This window comes from Brachypodium distachyon, chromosome 1 (assembly GCF_000005505.3).
Source record: "Brachypodium distachyon strain Bd21 chromosome 1, Brachypodium_distachyon_v3.0, whole genome shotgun sequence".
Classification (NCBI taxonomy): domain Eukaryota; kingdom Viridiplantae; phylum Streptophyta; class Magnoliopsida; order Poales; family Poaceae; genus Brachypodium; species Brachypodium distachyon.
Genome location: NC_016131.3, coordinates 35,635,107 through 35,659,941, shown reverse-complemented (window position 1 = coordinate 35,659,941; position 24,835 = coordinate 35,635,107). Strand labels below are relative to the sequence as shown.

At 47.0% G+C, this 24,835-nt stretch overlaps 1 protein-coding gene across 2 annotated transcripts; it reads left to right on the top strand.

Moving 5' to 3' along the window:
* The first annotated feature begins 352 nt into the window (after positions 1–352).
* Positions 353–5,953, top strand: LOC104581551 (PLASMODESMATA CALLOSE-BINDING PROTEIN 5). Of its 2 annotated transcripts, none has more exons than XM_010229348.3 (3): positions 353–1,197; positions 1,404–1,436; positions 5,503–5,953. In XM_010229348.3, exons 1-3 carry the CDS (start codon positions 837–839, stop codon positions 5,565–5,567), a joined length of 459 nt encoding a protein of 152 aa, XP_010227650.1. In that variant the 5' UTR covers positions 353–836; the 3' UTR covers positions 5,568–5,953. The 2 variants fall into 2 exon arrangements, with proteins under 2 accessions (XP_010227650.1, XP_010227649.1); XM_010229347.3 differs by having other exon boundaries at positions 1,404–1,431; positions 5,503–5,880.
* The last annotated feature ends 18,882 nt before the right edge of the window (positions 5,954–24,835 follow it).

The window sequence follows — 24,835 nt, the reverse complement described above, 5'->3', positions numbered from 1 at the left end:
AAGAGGTTGTCGATGCATCTGAACGAGATTTCTTGATGTGGGTACTCCGTTCCGGTACAATAGAGCATACATGAGAGCTTGGCTGTCACATATTAGAGCATACATGAGAGCTTGGCTGTCACATATTAGAGCATACATGAGAGCTTGGCTGTCACATATTAGAGCATACATGGAGCTTAGCTGTCACATTCTTCATACTACCTCCATTTCGGCATAAAGGGTTCATGTGTATTTTCTAGGTCGGCGATTTAACTAATGTGGCATGAGTTTTATATAACAAAATTATATCTTCAAATGTCCTATTTTTCAACGGTATTATTTATGTGATATACAATCTACATTATATATTGGTTGGGTTACTGATCTTGGGATATTCATAGGCCTTTTATATCGAAACGGAGGGAGTATTGGACTTCGTGGAATTAAGAGACCCTAGAATGGAGCCAGCTACCTGAGAACCACCATTGAATTGAGGCTGTTGGATCATGATGTTGAACGGCCAGATCTTTCTGTGATTCTGTCCTCCATGCACCTGGACTCTACATTTGGGGAATGTACCCTAAATTTGGCCTCCAAGACTCGTGTGGTTTTCCAATTACTTTTCTCCATCTGTCTCTGCCCTGTGCGTTAGCGCCGTCCAGGGAATAAAGGGCGCATGTTCCTTGGTCCCCTGCGGACTGGAAAGCGAGGGCGAAAGTATCTGAAGACGCGCCGTCACACGTCCCCACAACAGCACTCCGCTTCACACTCTGCTCTGCTTCGCCCTCCCCTCCTTCCACCCGCAACGGTAGGATTCACATCCTCCAATCAGCTGCTTCCAGATCGTACGAGCCCCAATGGTGGCGGCCTCGCCTCCCCTTCTCCACCTTGCCCTCCCCCTCCTCCTCTTCGCCGCCCACGCGGCTGTCGGCAGCGCCGCAGGGGCCGTCGCGGTGAGCAGTGGCGGTCAGCTCTGGTGCGTCGCGAAGAATAACGCCGAGGATGGCGCGCTGCAGTCGGCTATCGACTGGGCTTGCGGCCCCAACGGCGGCGCCGACTGCCGCGCCATCCAGCTGGGCGGCGCCTGCTACGAGCCGCCCGACCTCCTGGCGCACGCGTCCTACGCATTCAACGACTACTTCCTCCGATCCGGTGGCGCCGCCAACCCCGCCTCCTGCGATTTCTCCGGCGCCGCCGCGCTCATCGGCCTGAACCCCAGTAAGCACCCACGCCGGCTCCTCTCGTGATTTCGCGCATCATGAACGAGCATCCTTGGATTTCACATTTATCAAGCATTATTTTGCTTCCCTTGCAAAAAAAAAAATGAAAAGCATTGTTTTGCTTCGTTGAATGCTGGATTCATGAGATGGAGCTTTAACGCTGTGGCATTGGCGTCTCGGCGCTGCAACTTGTTTTTTTTGCAGGTCATGGGAACTGCGTGTTTCCTTCCAGGTCAGGTGCAATCCAAGTTCGGTTTTCATTCTTATTGGTATCTCTGCATAAGCTATCTTGGAGTTTTTTTTAGATGAAAGGCTTTTCGCCCAGTTCCATTTCAACAGAAACGAAACCACAGTCGTCAGGTTCAGTATTACAGCCAACGCACCGACCGGTGCCCAAAGAAAAAATGGGCAGAGTACTAACAGCAAAGGCGTTAAGCTATCTTGGAGTATCAGTTACTTCTTCTGGTTTCGTGCCTATATTTTAGATATGTTGTTGTGTGTGTTGGGGCGGGGGATGTTTGCATGGAAAGTACTGGAGTAGTATATAGCACGCATCATTGTGTCGAACACCTTGAACTCACTCTTAGAGAATGAACACGAAAATCTTCAAAAATATATCCGGTGCTAAATTCGGCTACACATAAATATTGTACTCAGTAGCATATCTCTTCAGAAGAGCAACTCCCAGTGGATATCAAATCTACTTTATCACTTTCTGTTTTGCAAGCATCAACTAATTACAATCTATTTATGAATTTATCAAGTCTCTAAATTCTCCTTGTGACTATGTTTATGGTCCATACCTTGATGGAAGATATTAGGCCCGATGAGCATGCCGTGTTGTACTGGCATGATACGGTGAGCCAATAGCCAAGCCCGATATCCGGCAGCCTATCTTCGACCTCTTCCATAGATGGGCTATCCATGCTTTGGTTGCTCTGCCACTCTTCTTCTGACCTCTTACTGGTGTTGTGTGAGAAGTCTGACTTGGTTGTGTACAAGAGGAAGACTCGAAATAGTTCATGTTGCACGTGTTCAAAACTTTCAAATAAGTCCAAATTGGGTGGATTAGCTATTAACAAGAGTTCTATACAATTTTGGTAACCCCCTTTGAGGATACAGTGCTAGAAAAGCAGTATAGATGTGATACAGATTTGCAAGAGTTTCCTCCTCCATCCTTGTATCAACATGTTTTAAAAGTATGATGCCCTAAATGGCCTTTATAGATATATTTGTCTATTGGCTCTGCCATTAGCCAAGTATGTTTCACAACTAGGCAGGACTTGAGTTGATTTATAGAAATATTCTAAGAAAATGTCAAATTGATTAACAATGCCCCCTTATAACTTGATAAGTTTCAGTCCTTTCGATTGAGAATGGGCATGAGCAAAGACGACTAAGTAATGTTTTCCTTTAGATTGAGAATGGGCATGAGCAAAGACAACTAAGTAATGTTTTTATTGATTAGTTTCTTCGACATGATGTATCTTGAATTGCAACTCAATGTCGTGTCAAGACTAAATGTTAAGCCCTGTATTTTTCAAAGAAGCATGCACAAATGACCTCATAACATCTTGCACAACAAGGTTGATAGTGTTGCATATACATCGATGCGTGATTTCAAGTGTGTGAACATGTGCACCGACTTCATATTCATAGAAGCGTTACCGTTTCTTTGAAACGCCACATACATTGTAGATGCACACACACCCACACACATCACCACACGCATGCACTTACACAGTGCCTATAGAAGACTGGTGTCATGGAGCCTTGAGACTGAGTGCGCACATGTGAATCCCTCGAACTCATGCCATTGTTATTGCCCTCCAGAAGCTGCAGCCCTACCGAATCCACCGGCCGACACAATCGCCTTCAAAGTCCCTTGAAGTCATTGAGGATGCCTGGTCGATGCTCGTTCCCTCCTCCCCACCTTACCTCGCCTTTAGAGAGATGATGAAAGCAGTGAATAGAGAAGACTACAGAGTATAGAGGATCAAGGACTTGGCTTTTGACACTTGACACACATAGATAGGATGTGGCTAGGCCTAGGTCTTGCCAGGACAGACCTCGTGCCTCGGTACTCCACGTCCACGGCAGTCAGTGCCCCATTGTGCTTGGACTATTCATGATTGGAATGTAGCATTTCCTCATTGCAGTATAGAATCATGGTACACAATGGCATCGGGTTTACATAACCCCATATACCATGCACTAGTTCTGCACGCGGGATACACAAGTACATTGTTGTGCCCTTCGGTGGCTCCAGGTGGTAAAAACCTGTGAACATGGAGAATGCAAGAGCGGTGATTAGTACTGCAAAACCAGTAGCATAGGACCATTACCTTCAGAACAAAATATCTTAGCATGACCAAACTGTAATTTGGTCCTCTTGTTTGCTTTGAAGTTTGCATAATGTTTCACATTCTTCTCCATTGATCTATTCTTGTCATATCCTGGATGTTAGTGAGGCTATGGATCGAGTGGCATATCCCAGAATTTCGACAATTGGAGTGGCAAATCCTCAATTTTTCCTACCGACGTCATTAGAAAATAGATGTATTTGCATACATGATTAATATTCTTGACTATATTCACCTACATGGAAAATTACTGCATCAAAGATATGTTGTGTTTGCCACTCAAAATGAGCTGGATAGCATTCTTGGGCCAATGGTCACGATCACCTACTCTTTTGACGCAGAAGAGAGTTGCGATGCAACGCCATATTCCCCAAAAAATGATTGAGTCGACCATCACCTCCAAAATAACTAACACTTAGGTCATTTGTGTTGGTATGGGAATTAGAAGTTGATGGTCATTATGTAGTTAATTCTATCTTATTGTTATCATATAATATACACTAGCTAAATGCACGTGCATTGCTACGGAATTAAAAATATATTACATGTATGCGTTATTTTAAATATGGGTGTGGCTTAAGTCGCCTCATTTTTCAGAAATGAGTCTTAAATACCAGTCGACGTTTCAAAACCGTTGGATTAAGATCTGAGGGTCATCCCCATTCTCTCATCTCCCACTTGATGTCGTTGGATCAAGATCCGATGGTTAACATGTCGATTAACCTCTAGTTTAAAAACAGGCGACTTATCAATAGAAAAATCGTTTAAATATTCATGTGATCGTGTTTTCTAATTTTATGCTAAATAAGAATTCTCAAAATATTCATTTAAGAAATAATTATCTCAAAAGTGTCATGAAATCAATCAAAAGATTATGATACATAAATGTACTACATTGAAATGGGTGACAATCAAGTGACGACCACCTATCAAGCTACGGAGTAGTCTTGTAGGGTGAATTGACGACCACCAACTCGGATCTTTATAAGTGTAAAGATATTGTTTAAACCATCACCAGCCTTTTTCTTATACCATCAAAATTGCTGGTTGTACAGTTTAGTAATTAAAAAGTAAAAATGATCAATTTGTAGGTCAATTTTTTCAAGATTCACATGTAGATAGTTGCAGTTTGATAAATCGACATCCTTCAATATGGTTTTGATATTATTGAATGGTTGAAAATGATCCAAGATGAGAATGCATGTCAACATATATCTGTATACACAATTAACCATCAGATGAATTTTACAGAGTGATAGGCATCTACTAAGGTGAGGCTAGCTGTAGTTCTGTAGCCAAACACTGAGTCAAACTTTTGGAAATTCTTTCGAAGTGAATAGCATCTTGTTGCATGAAAGAAGCAAATTTTATTTGCAAGGTTTTTCAACAAAGAACCTTTTTTATTTCAACACCGGGAAACAGTAGGGAAAACCCAAAAAATTACCAATTTTATCCCTTGCAGTTTACGGTTAACGTGTTGTGCTTGCTTTTGAAGCTACCAAGGAAAGTTCTCAAAAGTCCATTTCTCTGTTTTGATATATGGGATTAAAAGTTGGACACAAGTTATCCAGTTGTTGTCATCTCAAGATTTCAACATATATGTTCTGGGAAGTAATAATGTATCTCTTTTTACAATTTAATTATGAAAAAAAGTTAGGCAAACACCCAAGTATCTAAAAACAGCTTAACCGAATAAAATTATTATACCCCAACTTTCCAAAAGGAGTCCTAACATTTTAAATCCAGCCACTTTACCAATTTTCAGTTCTTAGAAAAATCTTCTCATGTTAAACTTGCCAAGCGGAACTCTTCTTTCATGCTATGCTGTATCAATATGTCAATTTTGCTTTGGTTTTATGTGTATTATATCCTGCATTCCCCTCCGTGAATGCTGCAACACCCTGAATTTCCTCTGCCTTATCATAGTTGTACCACTGCAGTGCATCCCCCAAAAACGGCAGCTTCACAGGAACAACAAGCTATGGTCAGAACGCTGCAGATTTAAGCGAAAGTTCTTCCTGTCAACTCAACCTGTGGTCATTGCTTTTATGCATGTCTATATCTGTAACAATTTTGGTCGTGTTGCATTTCTGAGGAATTTTCTTGAACTCCTTTCTGCATGTATATGATAAAATGTTGAGCTGCAGCAATGCAGTGTGTTCTCTAAGTGGTTGAAGAATTTCTTCAGGAGGTAGATGAGTATAGAGAGAAAGAAAATCCCCCTCTGATGCTTCCCCAGTTTTCCTTCTGTTCTTTCAAATGTGCGTTATTTTAAATGAGCATTCAGAGGGGTCCTTGGTCCTTGCTCTCTTCGGTCCCATGCACTTATTCAACTTTGCTTCGGTTTTAAGTGTATTATCCTGCATTCCCCTCCGTGAATGCTTCAACACCCTGAATTTCCTCTGCCTTAACATGTTGACAGTGAAAAGCTATCTGTAATCTAAGTTGGGGTTATTCATGGAACCCCGGTGGATGAGATGTCAATTCGATTGCGATTCCAGTGAAATACAGTATGCACATTACGATTCGGCACTGCGACATCACCATACATCCATGTTTATCTTGAAATTCAAAAAAATAAGGGGAAAAAATAACCCTGTACAGACATTCCCTGCAGATGGTGATGATCTATGCAGGGGAAAGATGAGCCTGATGATATATGCAGAGGAAACACGAGCCGTTTTCTGACTGGCTGCCGAGTGATCGCTGACCCTGAACCGGCAAAGCAGGCATGTCGAATGCGAAGCAAGCCAGAGATCGATGCAGTCGACGTGGTAGATGTGGGCGCACGCCGGCAGCAGCTTCACCATGTCGCCGACCTGGATCACGCCGAGGCAGATCGCGCACTCGCTGCTGCAGAAAGACTTACTAGTGACGGTAGTGGCGGTCGCTCCTACCCGACCGACACTGATACATTTTTGGTATTTAAAAAATAATTAAAATCGCAGAAAATACACAGGAAATACACAGAACAATATGTACAGCACAGAAAAATGTATCTCGTCACAGAAAAATACATATAAACCCGCATCACATCACAGCACATCACATTACATTATTTAAAACATATAAATGTATATAAGCCACATCATTTAAAACATATAAAGAATACAAATGTATCTCACTTCACGACATTGATTACAAAGTGTCAAAATTCTATAAAAGCATAATTACAAAGTGTTAAAATTTCATGGAAGCATATAAAAAATACAAATGTATCTCATTTTAAGCTTGAATCTATTGTCGTGAGTGAACCCTAGACACGACTTGTTCCACGTGTTCGAAGAAGTCCCCACTAGGCTTGATGACCTCGTTGTTTATAAGATGGGCGAACTCCCTTTGAGTGTTATAAACGACCCATTTAGGTCGGTGTCCCATTGTCATTCGGGGCCGCCAGTACTTTTCCATCGCCGCGACTGACCCCTTCCACTCAGGCTTGAACATGCTGGCATTCTCCATAAGGATGTGACAACAGTAGTAGCTACAGAACACACTGCCGGACGGCTGTTGCTGGCAAGGGAACCTGTGGTTGTGGTGAGGCTTGTCTTTATAGTTTTTACCAGCTAGTTTTCCCTTGGTCGCCACTTTCCAGGCAGTGTTAATGAGTGATTTGATGGGTTTCCAGAACCTACCTCGAACACTCTTCTTCGGAACTAGTGAATCGAAGTAGTATAGCGCGGACCAAGGCAAACAAATGAGTATTGTCACCCAATGGTCTCTGTTTTAAAAAAAAACAAACTTTAGTATCTAAGGGTGTATAAGAAAGACTGAATTAGAAAAAACAAACGGTTCCATATATAAAATTGAACTTACTCCAAATTAAGGAAGAAGAGGATGAAGTCGTCGTTCGTGTATTTATCGAGACATGCCACCAAGTATTTAGATGCCATGGTTCTTGAGGCATCCTTTTCTGGCTCAAGACCGATGTCACCGTAGTTGAACATCGCGGGGTCTAGAATGGCTACTTTTTTTTACCTCCAATCGCTGTAGTTCTCTTATTTGGTAGGCAGACCACAGCCTTAAGAGGTTGATATCAAGCTTTTGGCGGTTGAAGAGGTGGAACAGTTCGTTGAATTCCACACCAAAGGTGATAGGACGTTCCTGAATGTTTCCGGTTTTTTGGTCAAAGAAGCCATAGTCTTTTGGGATGCTAACATTGATCTGTTGGGCATGCCGTTGAGAACCAGCTGATGCTTGCATGTAGAACTGATGAAGCTCTTGCATCTCTCTGGACACGGCACGCAGGGAATCTTCGGTGACCATCGGTCTTCCGGGATAGTAAAGAAGCACCCGGTCAAACTCCCTAGCCACGAAATAGGATCCGTCTTCAAATCTCTGGCCTTGATATGGGTTCTTGATGAGAATGTTAGGTCTATTGTCCTCCCAGACTCCAGTTATGTCAGGCACATGGTGCATCTCATCTTGAGTGACATTGGAGGACTCCTTGATGGTCTTGCCGCCACGCCCTCTCTTTTTATGCCTCCTCTTACTGTCCCATGCTTTCTGCTCCTCTGCCTTGTACTTGTCATCGATCTTGCGGCCACTCATGGACTCAGCGGCACCCAAGAGAGAAAAGGTGGGAGGGACGCTTCCAGCCTGTGCCGACCCTGTGGTCTGACTATCTTTGAGCTGTGCAGGCATAGACATTGCTTGCTCTTCATCTCTGCCGGCATCGACAGGAGGAAGTATCCTAGGGGAAAGGCCGAGCGGCGAATGAGAAGTACCTTTGTGGGCGGAGGGAGATGGAGTCATAGAGGACCGGCGCTGGTTGTAGAGAGATACCAAGCTCCTAGGCCACATAATCCGGTAGTTTGGACAACCACCTAGGATATCCATGCCTTCCTCCAAAGGTAGCGGGATAGCATAATCCCGATGCTCCTCGACGATAGAGTCCACCATTACACTCACTTGTGCGTCGTTCATGAGAATGCCGTGCACCAGTAGCGGTGATTGTCTGGGCATCAGGCGGCCAATGGCGCCTACAGGCTTCCCAGGCTTGTCAACGTGGATAGGACACTTCACCCGTGCCTGCGCGTAACAAGAAGAAGGCATATGTGTGTAAGATCTTTATTCATAAAGGTAAGGAGTGAAAAAGAGTTTGAAAAGATTACTTACAAGGATGTTGTCGCTCGGACCCGGATCGTTATCCCGGATGCCCTCGTTTGGGGAAGGTTGGCTAGCGGGGGTTTGTCCATGCTAGGAGCTGGGCTGTAACATGGGGTGTAGGTGTTTTCGTCCTCCACACGTGTGTCGGAGGCGGCGCTGCTCTTCAGCGGGGTGCTCTTTCGCGGGGGATGAGGAGGAAGAGGAGGAAGGAGGTTCCTCAAATCTTCCACTCCTCCCCCGAGTATGGCGCCAAGGGCGGGGTGGTCTTTGACCAATGCTAACACCAAATGATGGACGACTTGCACTGCATATTCCCGCGACACCTCTTGAAACACGATAGATGCCTGCTCTCGCGCCTCCGCCTTAGCTTGTTCTATTATCTCAGAAGAAGCGGGGAGCTTTTTCTGGACCCTGCTTCGCTTCGGAGCAGGCGGGAAATAATCATGCCAGTAGGCCCCTTTGCTTTCTCCTAGAACACGGCCCGTGTGCTCCGCCTTTGGCAAGCCGGCGGTCACAGCCGACTCCCACCTCTTGCTCTGCATGGAGTTGTCGGAGATTTCTGACCTCTTGCTCTCCTCCCATTTGTGGGCATTTTCCTGTTATCATATAAGACAGGACGTGAGTCTATATGGATCAGAAGTGTCAAAATTAACGCCGAAAACAACTAAATGCACGTGAACCCTTACCGTAAAATTTTTAACAGGCGGCTGCATTGGTTCAATGCCCGCCCACTCCTCGAGTGTCATGTGCTGACGTGCATATTCTCTAGCACGTTGGTCCTCCAGCATGTCATGCATTGGAGGCACCCTGCCTGCCGTCTCGAGAATTCGGTCCTGCTTGCGCCAGACCTTCTTCTTCCCCTCTTTCCCTGCACTCCCTAGCCTGTGGTTCAAGGGCTTCCTCGCGCGCAACGCCATCATGCGTTCACTCTTCGCAACGAAGGCAGGGTCAGACGATGCTTGATGAGTAGTTCGATGGGACTTTAATGCCCTGCAGGCACTGGCACATCCTATGCAACTCGTCTTTGTACAGGTTGTAACATGCCAGACGACACCGCGTGGTGACCGTCACGAAACCATTCTTGTCGGCTGCCGACACTTGATCTTTGCCCCACAACTCTTTCTTGATAGACATGAGTTCCAGATCCTTCCGTGCATTGGGTCCATCTTTCGTCTTTTCTGAAATGTTCATCAGCAACCCCAGCACGCTGTCGCATATATTTTTCTCCACGTGCATGGCATCTATGCTGTGGCGGCATTCTAAATGTGCCCAGTACTCCAGGTCCCAAAATACGGACCTCCTTTTCCACACGACGCCTTCAGGTTCCTTATATTTCTTCGCAGCAATCTTTCCGGGGACAACCTCAAGATCGTTCACAATTTCGAGGATTTGCATACCAGACTTCTCCTTCGGTGCTGTCTCGTGCTCCGTCTTCCCATTGAACCTTTCCTTGTCATCCCTCCAAGGGTCTTTAGCATCCAACCACTTTCGGTGGCCCATGTAAACAATTTATGATGAAGCGGGCAACTTCTCCGATGTCATGTTTTCCCCGCACTTTGTACAGGCCTTGTACCCATGTGTCACCTGGCATGAAGTATTTCCATTCGCGGGGTAGTCATGCACGCAGGTCAGAAGTGCTGCTCTCATCATGAAGTACTCCCTCCTGTTTGCGTCCCAAACCACTCTGCCAGGGTTCCAAAGCTGCTTCAGCTCATCCTTCACTAGCTGCAGATAGACATTTAGGTCAGCTCCCGGCTGCTTTGGACCCTGTATGAGCATGCACATGTGGATGTACTTTCTCTTCACGATTAACCATGGAGGAAGGTTGTAGACAAACAAGATCACTGGCCATGTGCTGTGCTTGTTGTTCATGTTTCCGAAAGGATTTATCCCGTCAGTGCTGAGACCGAGCCTCAGGTTTCTGGGCTCTGCCCTGAAATCTGGAAATGCCGTGTCGAAGTTGCTCCACTGAGTCCCATCGGCAGGGTGTCTTAGGACCCCAGCTTCCTCCACACGGTAGTGCCCGTCAGGATCGAATGCAGCCTGCGCCGGATCGTGATAGACGAGATACCTCGCATCCTTAATGTTCTGCATCCAACGCTCAACTTGGCCACCTGCCGTAAGATACCAGACAGTCTTTGTCAGCCTGCCCTTCATCACTTCTTCCCCATCGTCTTCGCCAGCTCTGACGTTTTTCTTCTTGTATCTCGATGCACCGCATATGTGGCAGCTCTCATGGTTCTCGTACTCTCCAATGTATACCATGTAGTCGTTTGGACATGAATGATGTTTCACGCAATCTAATCCGAGTGGGCATGTAATCTTTTTCGCCTCGTATGTGCTCTTGGGCAACTTGTTTGGCTATAGAAAAACCGAAGTAAGGTAACTCAACAAGTTCGTGAAGCCCTTGTCTGACCAGCATGATGCTGCCTTCAGCCTCAAAAGTTCGAGCGTCACTTCGAGCACTTTGTTTTCTTTGCCAGCTCCATCATACAAGGGTGTGTTTGCGTCCTCCAACAATTTTTTGAACTGAGCAGACTCTGCCTCATCTTCGGGGTCCTCTAGCTGGTCCCGTAGGTACGGGTCATCTAGCATTTCCGCAATCCTGCCACGTGGAGCTCCTTCACCTTTCACATTAGCCTCCTCATAGACTCTTGTTTTTTCCTCGGAATCATTCGACAGATCATACCGCAGGATATCACCATCTTCGCTACCTCTACCGACATCAACCGCATCCTCCCCGTGACAAGTCCAGCGAGAATAACCTTCCACAAAACCCGATGCCAGCACGTGCATCTGAACATCTTCAGGCTTCATCATGCATGTGTTTCCACATTTGCGACATGGACAACGCATCATCAAAAGTTCTTTTTGTACATATCACCTTTCGCGACTCCAAAAAAGACCGTCCATTCGGTTATCTATCGAGCATTGATTCTTTCCTTGGCGTACATCCACGAACGGTCCTTCGATCTACAACACAATACACAAGAAAACAAACAAAACAAAATAGTTAGCCTAATCATTTACAAGGGGATTAAGGTGTTAATTAACCGGAGCTAACTAAAAATTTGAAATTAGAGACATTTGGATAGAAATTGGAGGCCAGCGAGAAAGATCGGGAGGGAGAGAGAGCTGCAAGCGAGAGGGAAGCTCCGGGTGACGACGAGGAGGGTGCATTTTGGCCGGCGGCCGCGGAGCTCAAAAATTTGAAATTAGGAAACTTCGGAGAGAAATTGGAGGCCGGCGAGAGAGATCGGGAGGGAGAGATAGATTGGGAGGGAGAGATAGATCAGAAGGGAGAGGGAAGTTTCGGGGTTGAGAATCGGAGCTCGCCGGCCGCCCACCGGCCATGGAGGCGGTGCCGCCGGCGCGGGGGTGGGGGGGGGGGGGGGAGGAGGGGCTACCTGAGGGGCTCGCCGGCGGCCATGGCGCCGTCGGGCAGCACCTCGCCGTCGCTGGAAGTGAAGGGGCCGAAGCTGGTCCGTTACAACGCGCGGCGCGACCAGCTGCGGCTCTGCCCAGTCTATTTAAACCGCGACGATTATTAATGTCGGTTGGGGTTTGGGCGACCGTTACTGATAATCGTGGGCACATCAGTAATGGTCGGCGCGACCTTTACTGATGAACGACTGCCACTGATGTAACTCGCGAGTTATGATTGTTCATCAGTGGCGGTCGCCTCGCGTGACGGGGACGGGCAGAGCCCGCTCTGTTCATTAGTAACGGTCGCGGCCGCGACCGACACTGATGTTGTTCATCAGTAACGGTCGCGCCAGACCCATTACTGATGAACAACATCAGTAACTGCCGTTGCATATAGACCGTTTTGTAGTAGTGACTCTGTCGAGGCCTTCATATTACCCTTGCCGCTGTGCCGGACGAGACGGTTGTACATGAACGGGGGAAGAAGGCTCGAAGCCGCCGTGAGTGCTTCTTCCTCCTCCGAAACTCCGGCTGGAATAGAAGACGGTTGTTGTCGTTGTTCATGGCGTGCGAGGCGCTTGTACAGCGAGAAGAGGCCGAAGACGGCAGTGACCGACGCCGTAACGGAGCAGAAGAAGAGGAGGTTGTCGGGTGATATTACGAAGTGCATAGCGGTAGGAGCTGGGAATGAGCACTGCTTTGGACCAAGCTAGCTAGGCTGAAGTCCACATGATTCAATTTATGTTTCTTTTGTTGCGTGCACTGCCTCCGGTTTCGCAGTTTTTTAAGCTCAAGTGATTAGGTTGGTCCGTTGGTGTTGTGTGAATTGTTGTTCAATCCTCAATAAACGCTTCTCTGGTGGTTAACGTAGCTTCGATTGCGACTACTCGTTCCACTGATTTGAACGGCTCGGTAGTTCGCTTTCCTAACGAATGGTAAGCTCCTCGCCTGCATAGCGACCTGGCACATTCCTCATGTTTTATAAGATTAAATAAATAATCTGGGTTATGGTAATGTGTCATCCTAATTTTTCATTGACAGAGACCAGGCACTGAACAGAAGCCCAGGCATACATTTTTCTACGAATATCATGCATAAATATTTGGCAAACGATCACATCAGCTTTGTGAAGAAAGCATGCTTGCAGGATAGAGCCGGCCCGGTGGTGCTAGAATTTCTTCTCTGTTCGCCTCTCCGTTCGGCTGTTCCGGTCGACCGACTCTGCGAGGTGGTCGTTGTTACTGTGTGGCATTTGTGGTGGCAAAAGAGATAATTCATGCACAATGATCCGCAGATGTCCCCTGAGCGAGCCGCTTTCTCCATCTCGGCCATGGTCTCAAACTTCTCAATTGCATCATATCGTAGGGCGGAGATCAAGAAGCAAGGTTGGACAAAGCAATCTCAGGATTGTGTCAAAATTAATGTCAATGCATCTTTTGACATTGATGATCTTTAAGGTTCAGCTGGCGTTGTTATTCGCGATGCGTCGGGAGCTTTTGTTGCATCGATTAATGAAAAAATCGAGCTCGTTTCAGATGTGGTGACGGCCGAGGCCATGACTGTTCGGCTTGGTTTGGAGCTGGCCATTTCTTTAGGGTGCAGTAGGGCTGTGTTGAACTCTGATAACATGCAAGTCGTCGAAACTCTTTCCGGCAACGAGGCAAACTACAGCCCGGCTGCCGCCGTCTTTGATGACTGCTTCGTGCTTTATGCAGAGCTCGTTAAACTGCAAGTCCAGCATTGTTGTCGTGGGGCGAATGAAGTGGCACACGAAGTTGCACAGCTACCAAAATTCTCTGCTGCTTGTTCCTCGGTAGATTCCCCACCCCCTAGCATTGTTCCTCTAATTATCAATGATGTAACTCTTGTTTCAAAGACTTCATAAAGAGGGACTTAAGCTGTAAAAACAAAACTTAATTACTTAAATAACTATTTTCATAATAAACTAACGCGATTCCTATTTCTGCTAGCACTATTTTGCCTTTCTGTCTTCTGGTGCACTCACTCCTTGATCTGTTCGATCAGGATCCCATGCTGTGAAATCATAGATGATGTGTAACATTGGCAAGTGTTTTAGATGAAACATTGATGTGGATACTTTGGGTAATATGTATACTTATATGAAGACTTGTATCTTGTTTGGACTTAGTGTTTTGCTACTGGTGTGTTGATCCATTAGTTTCTTATGTGAAAACATGGCGTTACCCTGAGTCAAGTCGTGGACTTGTGCTCGTATTGGTTATTTGTATGTTCGTTTTCAGGTGTTGCCGGAACTAGAGGAACGTGGTCGATGACGGGATCAAGGGACGAAACTTGGGAGAAGCTGAGGTCGAGGGATCAATGTCATGCGGGACGTTCGTGCAAAGAAACAATGATAGTGAAGACTACGATGATTCGTGAGGGCACCGGTTTGTCATACGTTGTTTATACCGGAGATATACGGTATTGGAGATATTCGACACGTGATGGCCGAGTTTTGAAAACATCACAAGAAGAGTTGATGGCATGGACTGACATCGACGTAAAGACATGTAGATCCAGCCATGGCTGGATGAGAGTTGTTTAAAGATTAAACAGTAGCGTCATCAAGATGGTGTCCGATGAAAAAGTAATCCACACGAAAGTTGTGCGCGTCGTCGAGACGAACAACTTTAATTTTGGAGTCATCTCAATCCGAGGTTGTATGTGGGCCCCACGGACAGAATAACGACCGGGACAGAGGAGTTCGTGTTGGATTCAGACTCAGTTTAGGGTCGTGAATTTTCCCTTATAAATAGAGAGCGTCCTAACTAGAGTTTTAGCAAGGATGTGAGGGAACTCAGAGCTTTAGATTTAGATTAATTCTTGGAGAGTTTTTGGATGCATGGTTGCATCTTTTGTAACCGATCGACATCGTTGCAATAAAGAAATTCGTTGGTGGTGTCATCTTTGTTCTTCTCGGATCTTCGTGGATTTTTCGTGCTAGATCTTTATAACACTTTGCTGCAGGTTTATCACGAGTTCATAATACTTTTCTGCAGGTTTACCAAGAGATCAAGGAAAAATCGCGATTACTTCATCTTTCTTGTTATTCCTCGAAATCGATTATAGATTAATTCTCGTAACTTTCTATCAGCTGTTACTGCTTTGATCATATCTTTTGATTGGTAAGTCCAATTGAGCTGATTCTTGTTGCGTTGGTTACATAATTTCAAAACCTTTCTTTGGCATACTCATACGTATTTTTTGGTTCATCTAATCAAAAGTTACGGCTGTTTTACTATCACGGACAGAAAGGTGATTTAGGGTTTGAACTTTCGGGAAAAGTTTTAATTTGCTTCCGCGCAATCATTCACCCCCCCTCTGATTGCCTATCTCGATCTCACAGATGCTTTGTATCTGTTCACATCTCCTCTTTTGTGGTCTCGCCCACATCTCCTTCTAGTCTTCGATACCAGTATACCACTCGACCCCTTCTATTTTCCTGATGGGCTAGAGCCATGGAGGTGTGCCATTGATGTCGTCTCTGCAAATCCATCCTCTCCGCTCTCGGCAACCATGAATGTGTGTTTGCCATCACTGGCTGCCTCGCATCAGGCAGCCCTGGCCACATTTTCTTTTTCTACAATACACCTAAGAAGGTGTGTTATATATTGAAGAAGAATACCGCAACACAATAATATGCTCTTAGGTCAATTACGTGCTTACACTCAACGACATAGTACAAAACCCACTACTCTTGAAAAGCGCACCAAGTCAAACCCCCATTCCAATCGGTTGAATACTCCTGACAGCGCACGGAGCCACACCATCGAACAAACGTCCATACCAAGCCGAGGACGGAGGCAGGGCACAAATGTCCTAGACGACGTCATTCCACCGTACATGCCACTACTGTGCACACAGACCTAGCAGCAGTGGCGAAGGACGAACTAAAATTTTGGTGCGACGAAACCAGTAGTAAGAGGAGTGACAATGCCTACAATGGTGAGTTAATAGATAAACCAAAATATACGACACAAATTCATCCAGTAGTGTCAGGTACAGCGCGCACCCTCCTACGGAGTGACCACTATTGGCTATGGTGGTGGGGAGTATTGGGGACAAGGGGTGGCCTGACGGGAGATTTATCCGGCGCCTCGACGGTGCGCCGATGCCGGTTGCTCTACAGATTAGAGGGTTTGGGAAGGAAGAAGACGAGACTAGAAGTGGAGGGAGGACAGTAAGATTAAGGATTTGATTTGTATATCTGTATAGGGCTTTTTTTTTCAGGGTAGTTCCGTTATCCAATCAAAATACAAAGAAGACCCAAACTTACTTCTTCCAATTTTCTCTAGAAAAAAAGTAATTAGGAGAGGTCGGCATTAATCTATTGATGCACCAAAACATGGTACGGCAAGTGCCACACCTTGCCATACCGGGCCCTACGCTCCTGCCTAAGAGCAACAAAAAGCAAGATAGATGCCAGGCGTTGATTCGGGGTCTCTCGTCTTTCATCATCAGACCAACTATCAAAGAATGGGAAACCCCCTGAGATTGAAGTTTTCTTCAAAGGCGCTGCCTAGGGTTTGGCTATCTATGCTCTCGGGTCTTTTTTATCCATCATGTTACAATTTTTTTCTTCTTCGTGGGAGAACATGACTTGGTTAATTGAAGAATTTCTGAATGCACCTCTTGGGGCCAAGCAGACATTCAAAGAGTACATTGCCAGCGGGACGTGGACCAGGCTCGTGACAAGGTCGTGCTGAGCAAAGAAGAGTCCCGGGCCCAGCGGCAAAGCTACAATTTTTTGTCATTGGGATCATTCATTAGTGAAAGTAGATTCCAAGTAGTCCCTCCCCCTAGCGTTGTACGTCTTTTGGTATAACTATTATCACAAGTTGCTATTAAAGATGTCTTTTGCTGTGATTTTTTTTCCACGTAGTTATTAAGAGTAAAGAACCAATGAATATAAAGGGATTAGCCTAATTTTATTTTATTGGGTTCATATGAACCCAATAGCTACATGCCAGCTCTGCCCCTGCCTAGACTCAGTAGTAACCACAAGCTCAGTAGTAACCACAGTAGACGAATCTTTGAGGCTGTTGCTCGTAGGGGAACTTGTGATTGTGTTGGAGCTTCGTCTGGCTCTTGCGGCTGAAACTAGGCAACTAGTAAAATTTCACAGCGTCATGCCAGGCTGTGTCGATGACGTATTTGATCGAAATCCAGTCGGAGTGGATCAAAATATGTTACCGACCAAAGATCGAGACAGATGGCGATTGTCACCCAATGTCTGCTGTTTCACAAAAGGAACATACACTTTATGAGCAAAAAAATATAACAAGTAAGTCTCCCGATGGAAATAGAGGTATGTATTCACGTGAATTGAAAACAACTTACTGCAGATGGTAAAATAGCAATATGCAACGGTGGTTTTTGTGCTTCAGCATGAATTGGTTGAGGTATTATATCGCCAACCTTCTAGTTTTGTCCAACAGTGGGTCCGAACCAAGTAAAGTGGCATTGAATAGAAGGGGGTCGGTGACGGCCGTGCCAAATTGCTTCAGCCTCCAAGCCTCCCTCGTGTAGAATACACACCACGGTCTTAATATGGCGTTGTCGAGGCACCGTCGGTTGAAGAGGTGAAGCAAGTCGAGGAATTACACGCCGAAGCTAATGTCTTCCTTCTCCTGGATGCCCCCGCATTGGAGTCAAAGAAGCCAAAATGCTTTTGCATGCACATTAACCCTAATTTAGAGATCTGTTAGGTTTGTACCACTTGAGGCTATATTCATGTAGAATTCATGTTGCTCTTGCATCTACCATGGCAGGCCATGCAGGGATTAGCCTACATTTAGCGTTTTCTTGAAGCTCAGTTGCGACTCGCTCGTACAAGTTGATTAGGGGTAGGCTAGCACTACTGCAGAAAACACCTACAGTGATGGGTGAAAAATAGGGATAGTGGGGCGGTGGTCAGACCCGCCACCAACTCTGCGCCACTGAGATTTGACCTCCAGTGGCGGGCAAAATACCCGCCACTGGTGGTCATAGGGCACCAATGGCGGTCCAAATCCCCACCACTGGTGATGCCTGCGGCACTTTTTGAAAGATGCGTAGACGACACCAGTGACTGGCTGCATACCCGGCACTGGTGATTTCCAGTGGCGGTGACTGATCACCGCCACTAGCTTCGTGTTCGTATCAGTGGCGGTGGTTGTGAACCGCGACTAGTACGTTTTTCTAGTGAAAATAATACATAAAGTATTTAATTATTTAATATTCTTGTAGCACAGTATATCATTAGTATATACATACACATTATATAGCAGCAAAGAAACAACATAGAAACAACATTATAGCAACAACATATTAACAAGTTCCACACGAATTAAACATTCAAGTCACATGCATACAAAGTGTTTGAAAATGAGATCACGATGTTTTGGCGACAACCGCGCCACCGTAGAAATCACCGATCTCTTTGAGGACCTCCCTGTTGAAGATTCAGGCGACACATCTTAGAAGGTCTTCTTCCCTTTCGGCTTGAAGTCGTTGATTCACTGCTAAATGTAGTGCGCGCAGTAGTAACCACAGTAGACGAATCCTTGAGGCTGTTGCTCGTAGGGGAACTTGTGATTGTGTTGGAGCTTCGTCTGGCTCTTGCGGCTGAAACTAGGCAACCAGTAAAATTTCACAGCGTCATGCCAGGCTGTGTCGATGACGTATTTGATCGAAATCCAGTCGGAGTGGATCAAAATATGTTACCGACCAAAGATCGAGATAGATGGCGATTGTCACCCAATGTCTGCTGTTTCAGAAAAGGAACATACACTTTATGAGCAAAAAAATATAACAAGTAAGTCTCCCGATGGAAATAGAGGTATGTATTCACGTGAATTGAAAACAACTTACTGCAGATGGTAAAATAGCAATATGCAACGGCGGTTTTTGTGCTTCAGCATGAATTGGGTGAGGTATTATATCGCCAACCTTCTAGTTTTGTCCAATAGTGGGTCCGGACCAAGTAAAGTGGCATTGAATAGAAGGGGGTCGGTGACGGCCGTGCCGGGCGAGTGGAGGCGGACCGAGGCAGGGCGACAGAGAAGCTCCGTAGAGAGGACCACCAACCTCCTAGGGCAAATGACGTAGGTGTTGATGCAATCCCATAGGGTCGTCGTCTCTTCATACGGAGGAAAAGGGACCTCTTCGTCCTCGTAGCCCTTGAGCATGGAGTCCCCTTGCACCTTGACCATCTTGTCAGTCAGGGTCCTATGGTGCACCATGGCCCGACGTGGCATCAGCAACCCCTTCGGGGCCAAAGGATTCCCCACCGTCGGCAGGTGTGGCCGGCAGACGCCCTTCCGCGCATGACAAACATGACAACATCAGTAATAGGTTAGAGAATGAAAATGGCGATGAACATGTCGATGTCACGCTTGTCCTTCAACTTGTAAGGAGAGATTTCTTGGGGTAAAAGACTATAACCGTCATTTGGATAAAATATATAAGTTGGGTGAGGAAAAAAACCCCGAGCACTGGAGACTTCTTCCCCAATCCTCTCCTTGAATCTGGGATAGAGATAGGGAAAAATAAATCTCAACAATCCACCTCTGTGGTCACCATGGTTTTAAATAGCGCGCTATTTTCTCGCTATAGCATATCTGAAGACTCGACGCTACGTTTAAGCAATTTTTCTCGCTATGGCGCTATTCTCGCTATTAGCACTCTAAATGACGCTAAACGCTATTTTCTATAGCGTTGCTAAATAATTTAGCGTCCAAAATCCAAATAGTATCATGCCGGCCTAAAGACCAGGTTCAAAATCTCTTGTATCAGTCTCTCAGACCTAAACGGCTCCACCATGAGGATGGAGGTGGCAGATCCTACAGCTCGTGACCGGCAGCAGGGGCGACGACTCCTTCCTCCAGCTCGCAACATGCCGCCTTTTCTCCTGCTCGCCACCGACGGCGGTGCCTCCATTGCTTCAATTATGCTTCAAATCTATGTTTATGTCATTGACTTGGTCTTGTAAATGCTTGGAAATCTTTTTAATACGTTGTTATGCCGAAACCTTTAATTTTGGGCTATATTTGATCCATTTCTTTTGCAAAACGCTATTTGAAATAGCGCGGGCTATAGCATGCTATAGCGTCTATACACTACTACAGAAAACCCCATCCGTGATCCCCCTCTAGTGGCGGTTAAACGGACCAAAAAACACACCGCCACTGGAGGCCTCTCGAGGCATCCACGAGCGCCACCAGTGGCGGTGATTATCACCACCACTGGTGCCCCACCACCAGTGGTGGTGAATATTGTCCCGAAACAAGTGACCGCCACTGGTGGTCCATCACCAGTGGCGGTGAGGCCATGGAAACCCTAGCAACCACCAGTGGCGGCCCTAAGAAAGAACCGCCACTGGTAGACCACCCGATACATGATGGTACTAATCAGTCTCAGTGACCTTCCTTGAACCCCTTAAGCACCGCCCGATCATTCGTTTAGTACTCAACCGGAACGGGAAACGCACTGAGCACTGAGTAGTAACCACCGGTAAGTGGGGCGGCGGAATCCTTTTTATGCTGGTCGGAACTCATGTAAACTAGCGTGGTGGGACTAAAGGGGGGAAACTGGTGGGAGAGCACCAGTGGCGGGCCTCCTTTAACCCGCCAGTGTTGAGTCCTCCAGGGGCGGTTTATTTTTCCGCCCGCCGCTGGAAGTCGCCAGTGGCGGTTTATCCTTACATCCGCCACCGGTCTGTCTGGTGACCTTCTTATATATAAGTACTGTGTGTGAGCCCCAGCTGGTCGAGCTCGCACGTCTGTCTGGACCAGTTGCGCCCCTTTCCTCACTCGCGCCGGCGATGCCCTGCAAAAATTGATGGCGGCGGCTGGCAGGTAGCTCTCCCCCCTTCTCCTCCCTCTTCCTCTCCTTCTTCCTCCTCCTATTCTTCTCCAATTTGGCAAAATTGCCATTAATGGCGTCGTGGCCGCCGGTGGGAAATTCAGCCCCGATCTCTCTGTAGAGGCTCCCCGGGTCTGCCCCCGCTCTATCCGTGGCTCCCCCGCAGCATAGCACTGCCCTCCCCCCCCCCCCCCCCGGATTGCCCTCTCTTATGGCTTTAATTTGCTCCCATGAGCGCTTTCTCTCTCTAGCTCTCTTTCTGCAGCTCTCTCTCTGGAGTCCATGGCGGCCGCTGCTTACGGGGGAGCTTATCCCCTGGGGGTTAGCCCTAGGGTTAAGCTTAACCTGGGGACCGGTGTACGTGCATGTTCAAGCATATTAAATGTGTGTTGACACCGACCTTCGTGCCGTGTATTTCTTATGTGATGTGATACCGGCCGTCGTGCCGATGTGGGTGGGGGTAATTTGTTTTTGATGGAGGCATCGATTTTTCATAGTGCAAAATGCTATTTTTTTAGCAAAAGTCATGCCGAAATTTTCCATTTTTGTCGATCAAGCTGATTCATTTTTTTTTAAATTGTGTTGTATCTCGATGGGCCGTGCTTGGATGTACGAGGACATGTTACGTGTTGAGTGGATAGAGCGGCTGAAGACTTTTGTCGATGCCGGCGTGGAAGATATGTATAGGAAAGGGGGTGATAAGATGTGTTGTCCCTGTGTGAGATGTCGGAACAGCAAGCTGTACGAGCTGTGAGATGTCGGAACAGCAAGCTGTACAAGCCAAAGGATGTCAAGATGCACTTGCTCATGCGGGGATTTGTGTCTGGTTATTCAAGGTGGACTTCTCACGGGGAGGATGGCATTGAAGTAGATGACGGTATTAAGATGGAAAACATAGAGTCTGATGACCAGCCTGGTGAAGAAGCATACCGTGGCGAGGATGCAGTACAGGACGTTCCAACCGGTAGGATGGTTGAAATGCTGGACGATCAGCATCTGCAGAATCAGTTGGATGACCCCGAGGATGAGAGGGTGTCCCGTAAGTTCGAGAAGCTGAGGGAGGATGCTGAGACACCGTTATATGAAAATGCCGACGTGGATAACAGTGTGATAGAAGTAACGCTCGAGCTTTTGTGTATAAAGGCAAAATACAACATGGTGGACTCGGGATTCATGGAGATTCTGAGTTACCTACATACGGTACTTCCTCCGGGCAACAAGTTGCCTAAGAGCACGTACGAGGCGAAGAAAGTTACATACCCCCTCGGGTTAGAGGTCATCAGATACTATGCTTGTCCGCTGGACTGCATCATATATAAGGGTGACTACAAAGACATGCACAACTGTCCAGTATGGAAAACATCCCGATAGAGGAGGAAAGACCCCAACCCTGACGGCGGCAAGGAGGAAGAAATGAAGCGTGGTCCGGCGGCAAAGACGATCTGGTATCTCCCATGTGGCACCAGGCTGGAGCGTTGGTTCCAGAACGAGAAGGAGGCCAGGTGGTTCGTCTACCACGACGCGACTCAAGCGGATATCGATCCCGAGGGCGTGTACTGCAACGATGATGGAGTCCTCAGACACCTCGCAGATGCAGCTCAATGGAGGACTCTAGACGACGAATTCCCTGAGTTCGGCGCAGAGCCCAGGAACATCAGGTTCGGGATGAGTACGGACAGGATCAATCCGTTCGGAAACTTGAGCAGTAAACACAGCACATGGCCGGTGATCCTGTTCATATACAACCTCCCCCCGTGGCATGTCATGAAGAGGAAGTACATCCACCTATCAATGCTCATACAAGGCCCTAAGCAGCCTGGAGCTGATCTGAACGTGTATCTGGAGCTACTGAAGGATGAGCTAAAGGAGCTTTGGGAGAAGCGTTGAAAGGTTTGGGACGCTCATAAGAAGGAGGAGTTCACCCTTCTAGCAGCTCTCCTGACATGTGTGCATGACTACCCGGCAAATGGGAACTCATCGTGCCAGTCAACACATGGGTACAAAGCATGCACAAAGTGCGGGGACGAGACAGAAGGGTTGTTCCTGCCAGAATAAAAAAAGATTGTGTACATGGGGGACCGTAAGTGGCTGGAGATGAAGGACCTGTGGAGGGATGATAAGAAAAACTTCAACGGGAGGGCAGAGAGGTGGCACAAACCGAGAGAACTGACTGGACACGAAGTATAAGAAATTGTCAGCGACCTCGAAGTCGTGGCCGGGAAAGCACAGCTGGCTGCTGGTCCAGATGGCGGCCTTACGTACAAGAGGAGGTCCGTGTTCTGGGACCTGCCTTACTGGAGGTTCTTACAGAGCCGTCACACCATAGACATCATGCATGTCGAGAAGAACGTGTGCGACAGCCTGTTGGGCTTGATAATGCACCACGCGGACAAGTCAAAAGATGGACCAAAGGCACGGAAGGACCTGCAGTGGATGGGGATAAGGAGAAGCTGTGGCCGATAGAGGAAGAGGCGCCGCAGGAAAATAAGAATGGTGAACGCACGATATATACGCGATGCAAATCTGCGTGTTACAGTCTAAGCAAAGCCGAGCTGCATAGAATGTGCGAGTGTCTCCATGGCATCAAAGTTCCATCGAACTACTCATCCAGCATCAAGAAACTCGTTGACATGAAGAGCCACAAACTGGTTGGCATGAAGTCTCATGACTGCCACGTGATTCTCACGCAGCTATTTCCGGTTGCAATAAGAAGCTGCATGGAGCTATGGGTGAGAGAGACGATCATGAAGCTCTATGACTTCTTCGACACGATCGGCCAGAAGTCCATCACGGTGGACCGTTGCCTGCAACTAAGGGACGAAATGATACAGATATTGTGCGAATGTGAGATGTTCTTTCCCCCAACGTTCTTCGACATTATGGTCCATCTGATGGTCCACATCGCCGAATTGATCTTGTTGTTAGGGCCATCGTTTCTGCACGACATGTTTGGGCCCGAACGATACAACAGGGTGCTGAAGCGATATGTTCGTAACAGAGGACGTCCCGAAGGAAGCATCATGGAAGGCTATCATGCAGAAGAGTGCGTTGAGTTCTGCACTGATTGGTTGGCGGACCGCAAACCCATAGGAGTCCCCGTATCACGACATAAGGGGAAGCTAGTGTAACAGCCCGAGACCAACTCTTTTCCTTTTAAACCCTTTTGGACTATTTTGTAATTTAATTATTGTCATCATTAACATTTTGCCATGTCATTAGCATCATGTCACATGAAATATTAATTACTTGCATTAAAATGTCATTTTTGTTTTGTCTTTCCATGTCCGTGTCTTTTCGTGTGTTCGCAAAAACCTAAAACTATTTTGTAAAAATCCTATTTTGGTTTGATAAATTATTTTCGGGTTTAATTAGACCACTCGTCTGTTGTCTTATTTGTTGAGAAAATCTAAATTTGCAAAACCTATATTTTTGTTTGAGGCTTTTGTTGACCCAAAAGCCCATTAAGCAAACTAGCTCCCTGCCTTTTTCTTTTTTTCTCTCCCTCCTTTTCGTCATCCGCCGCCACCTTCTTCTCCCCTTCTCTTCTTCTTCCCGCGAGCTCCTCCCTGCCGCCAAGCTTCCCGAGCTCCCCTCCTCCCTGGCGCCATCTCTCTCTCCCGTGCTCCCCGCTCCTCTGCGCCGCGCGTCCCTCTTCTCCTCTCTCCCCGCACAGCTCTGCCCCGCGCTCGCCGCCCAGCCCCTCCGGCCGCCTCCACCGCGCACGACCCCGCGCGCCGCCTCCTCCCGCGACCGTGCCGCCTGGCCGCGTCCGCCCCGCGCGCGCCTCCCCGTTGACCGCTCCGCCTCCCCTCTCCACCTTCACGCGGGCGCCACGCCGTCTCTCCCCGTCGCCCTCGCTCCCCGCGCGTCTCCACC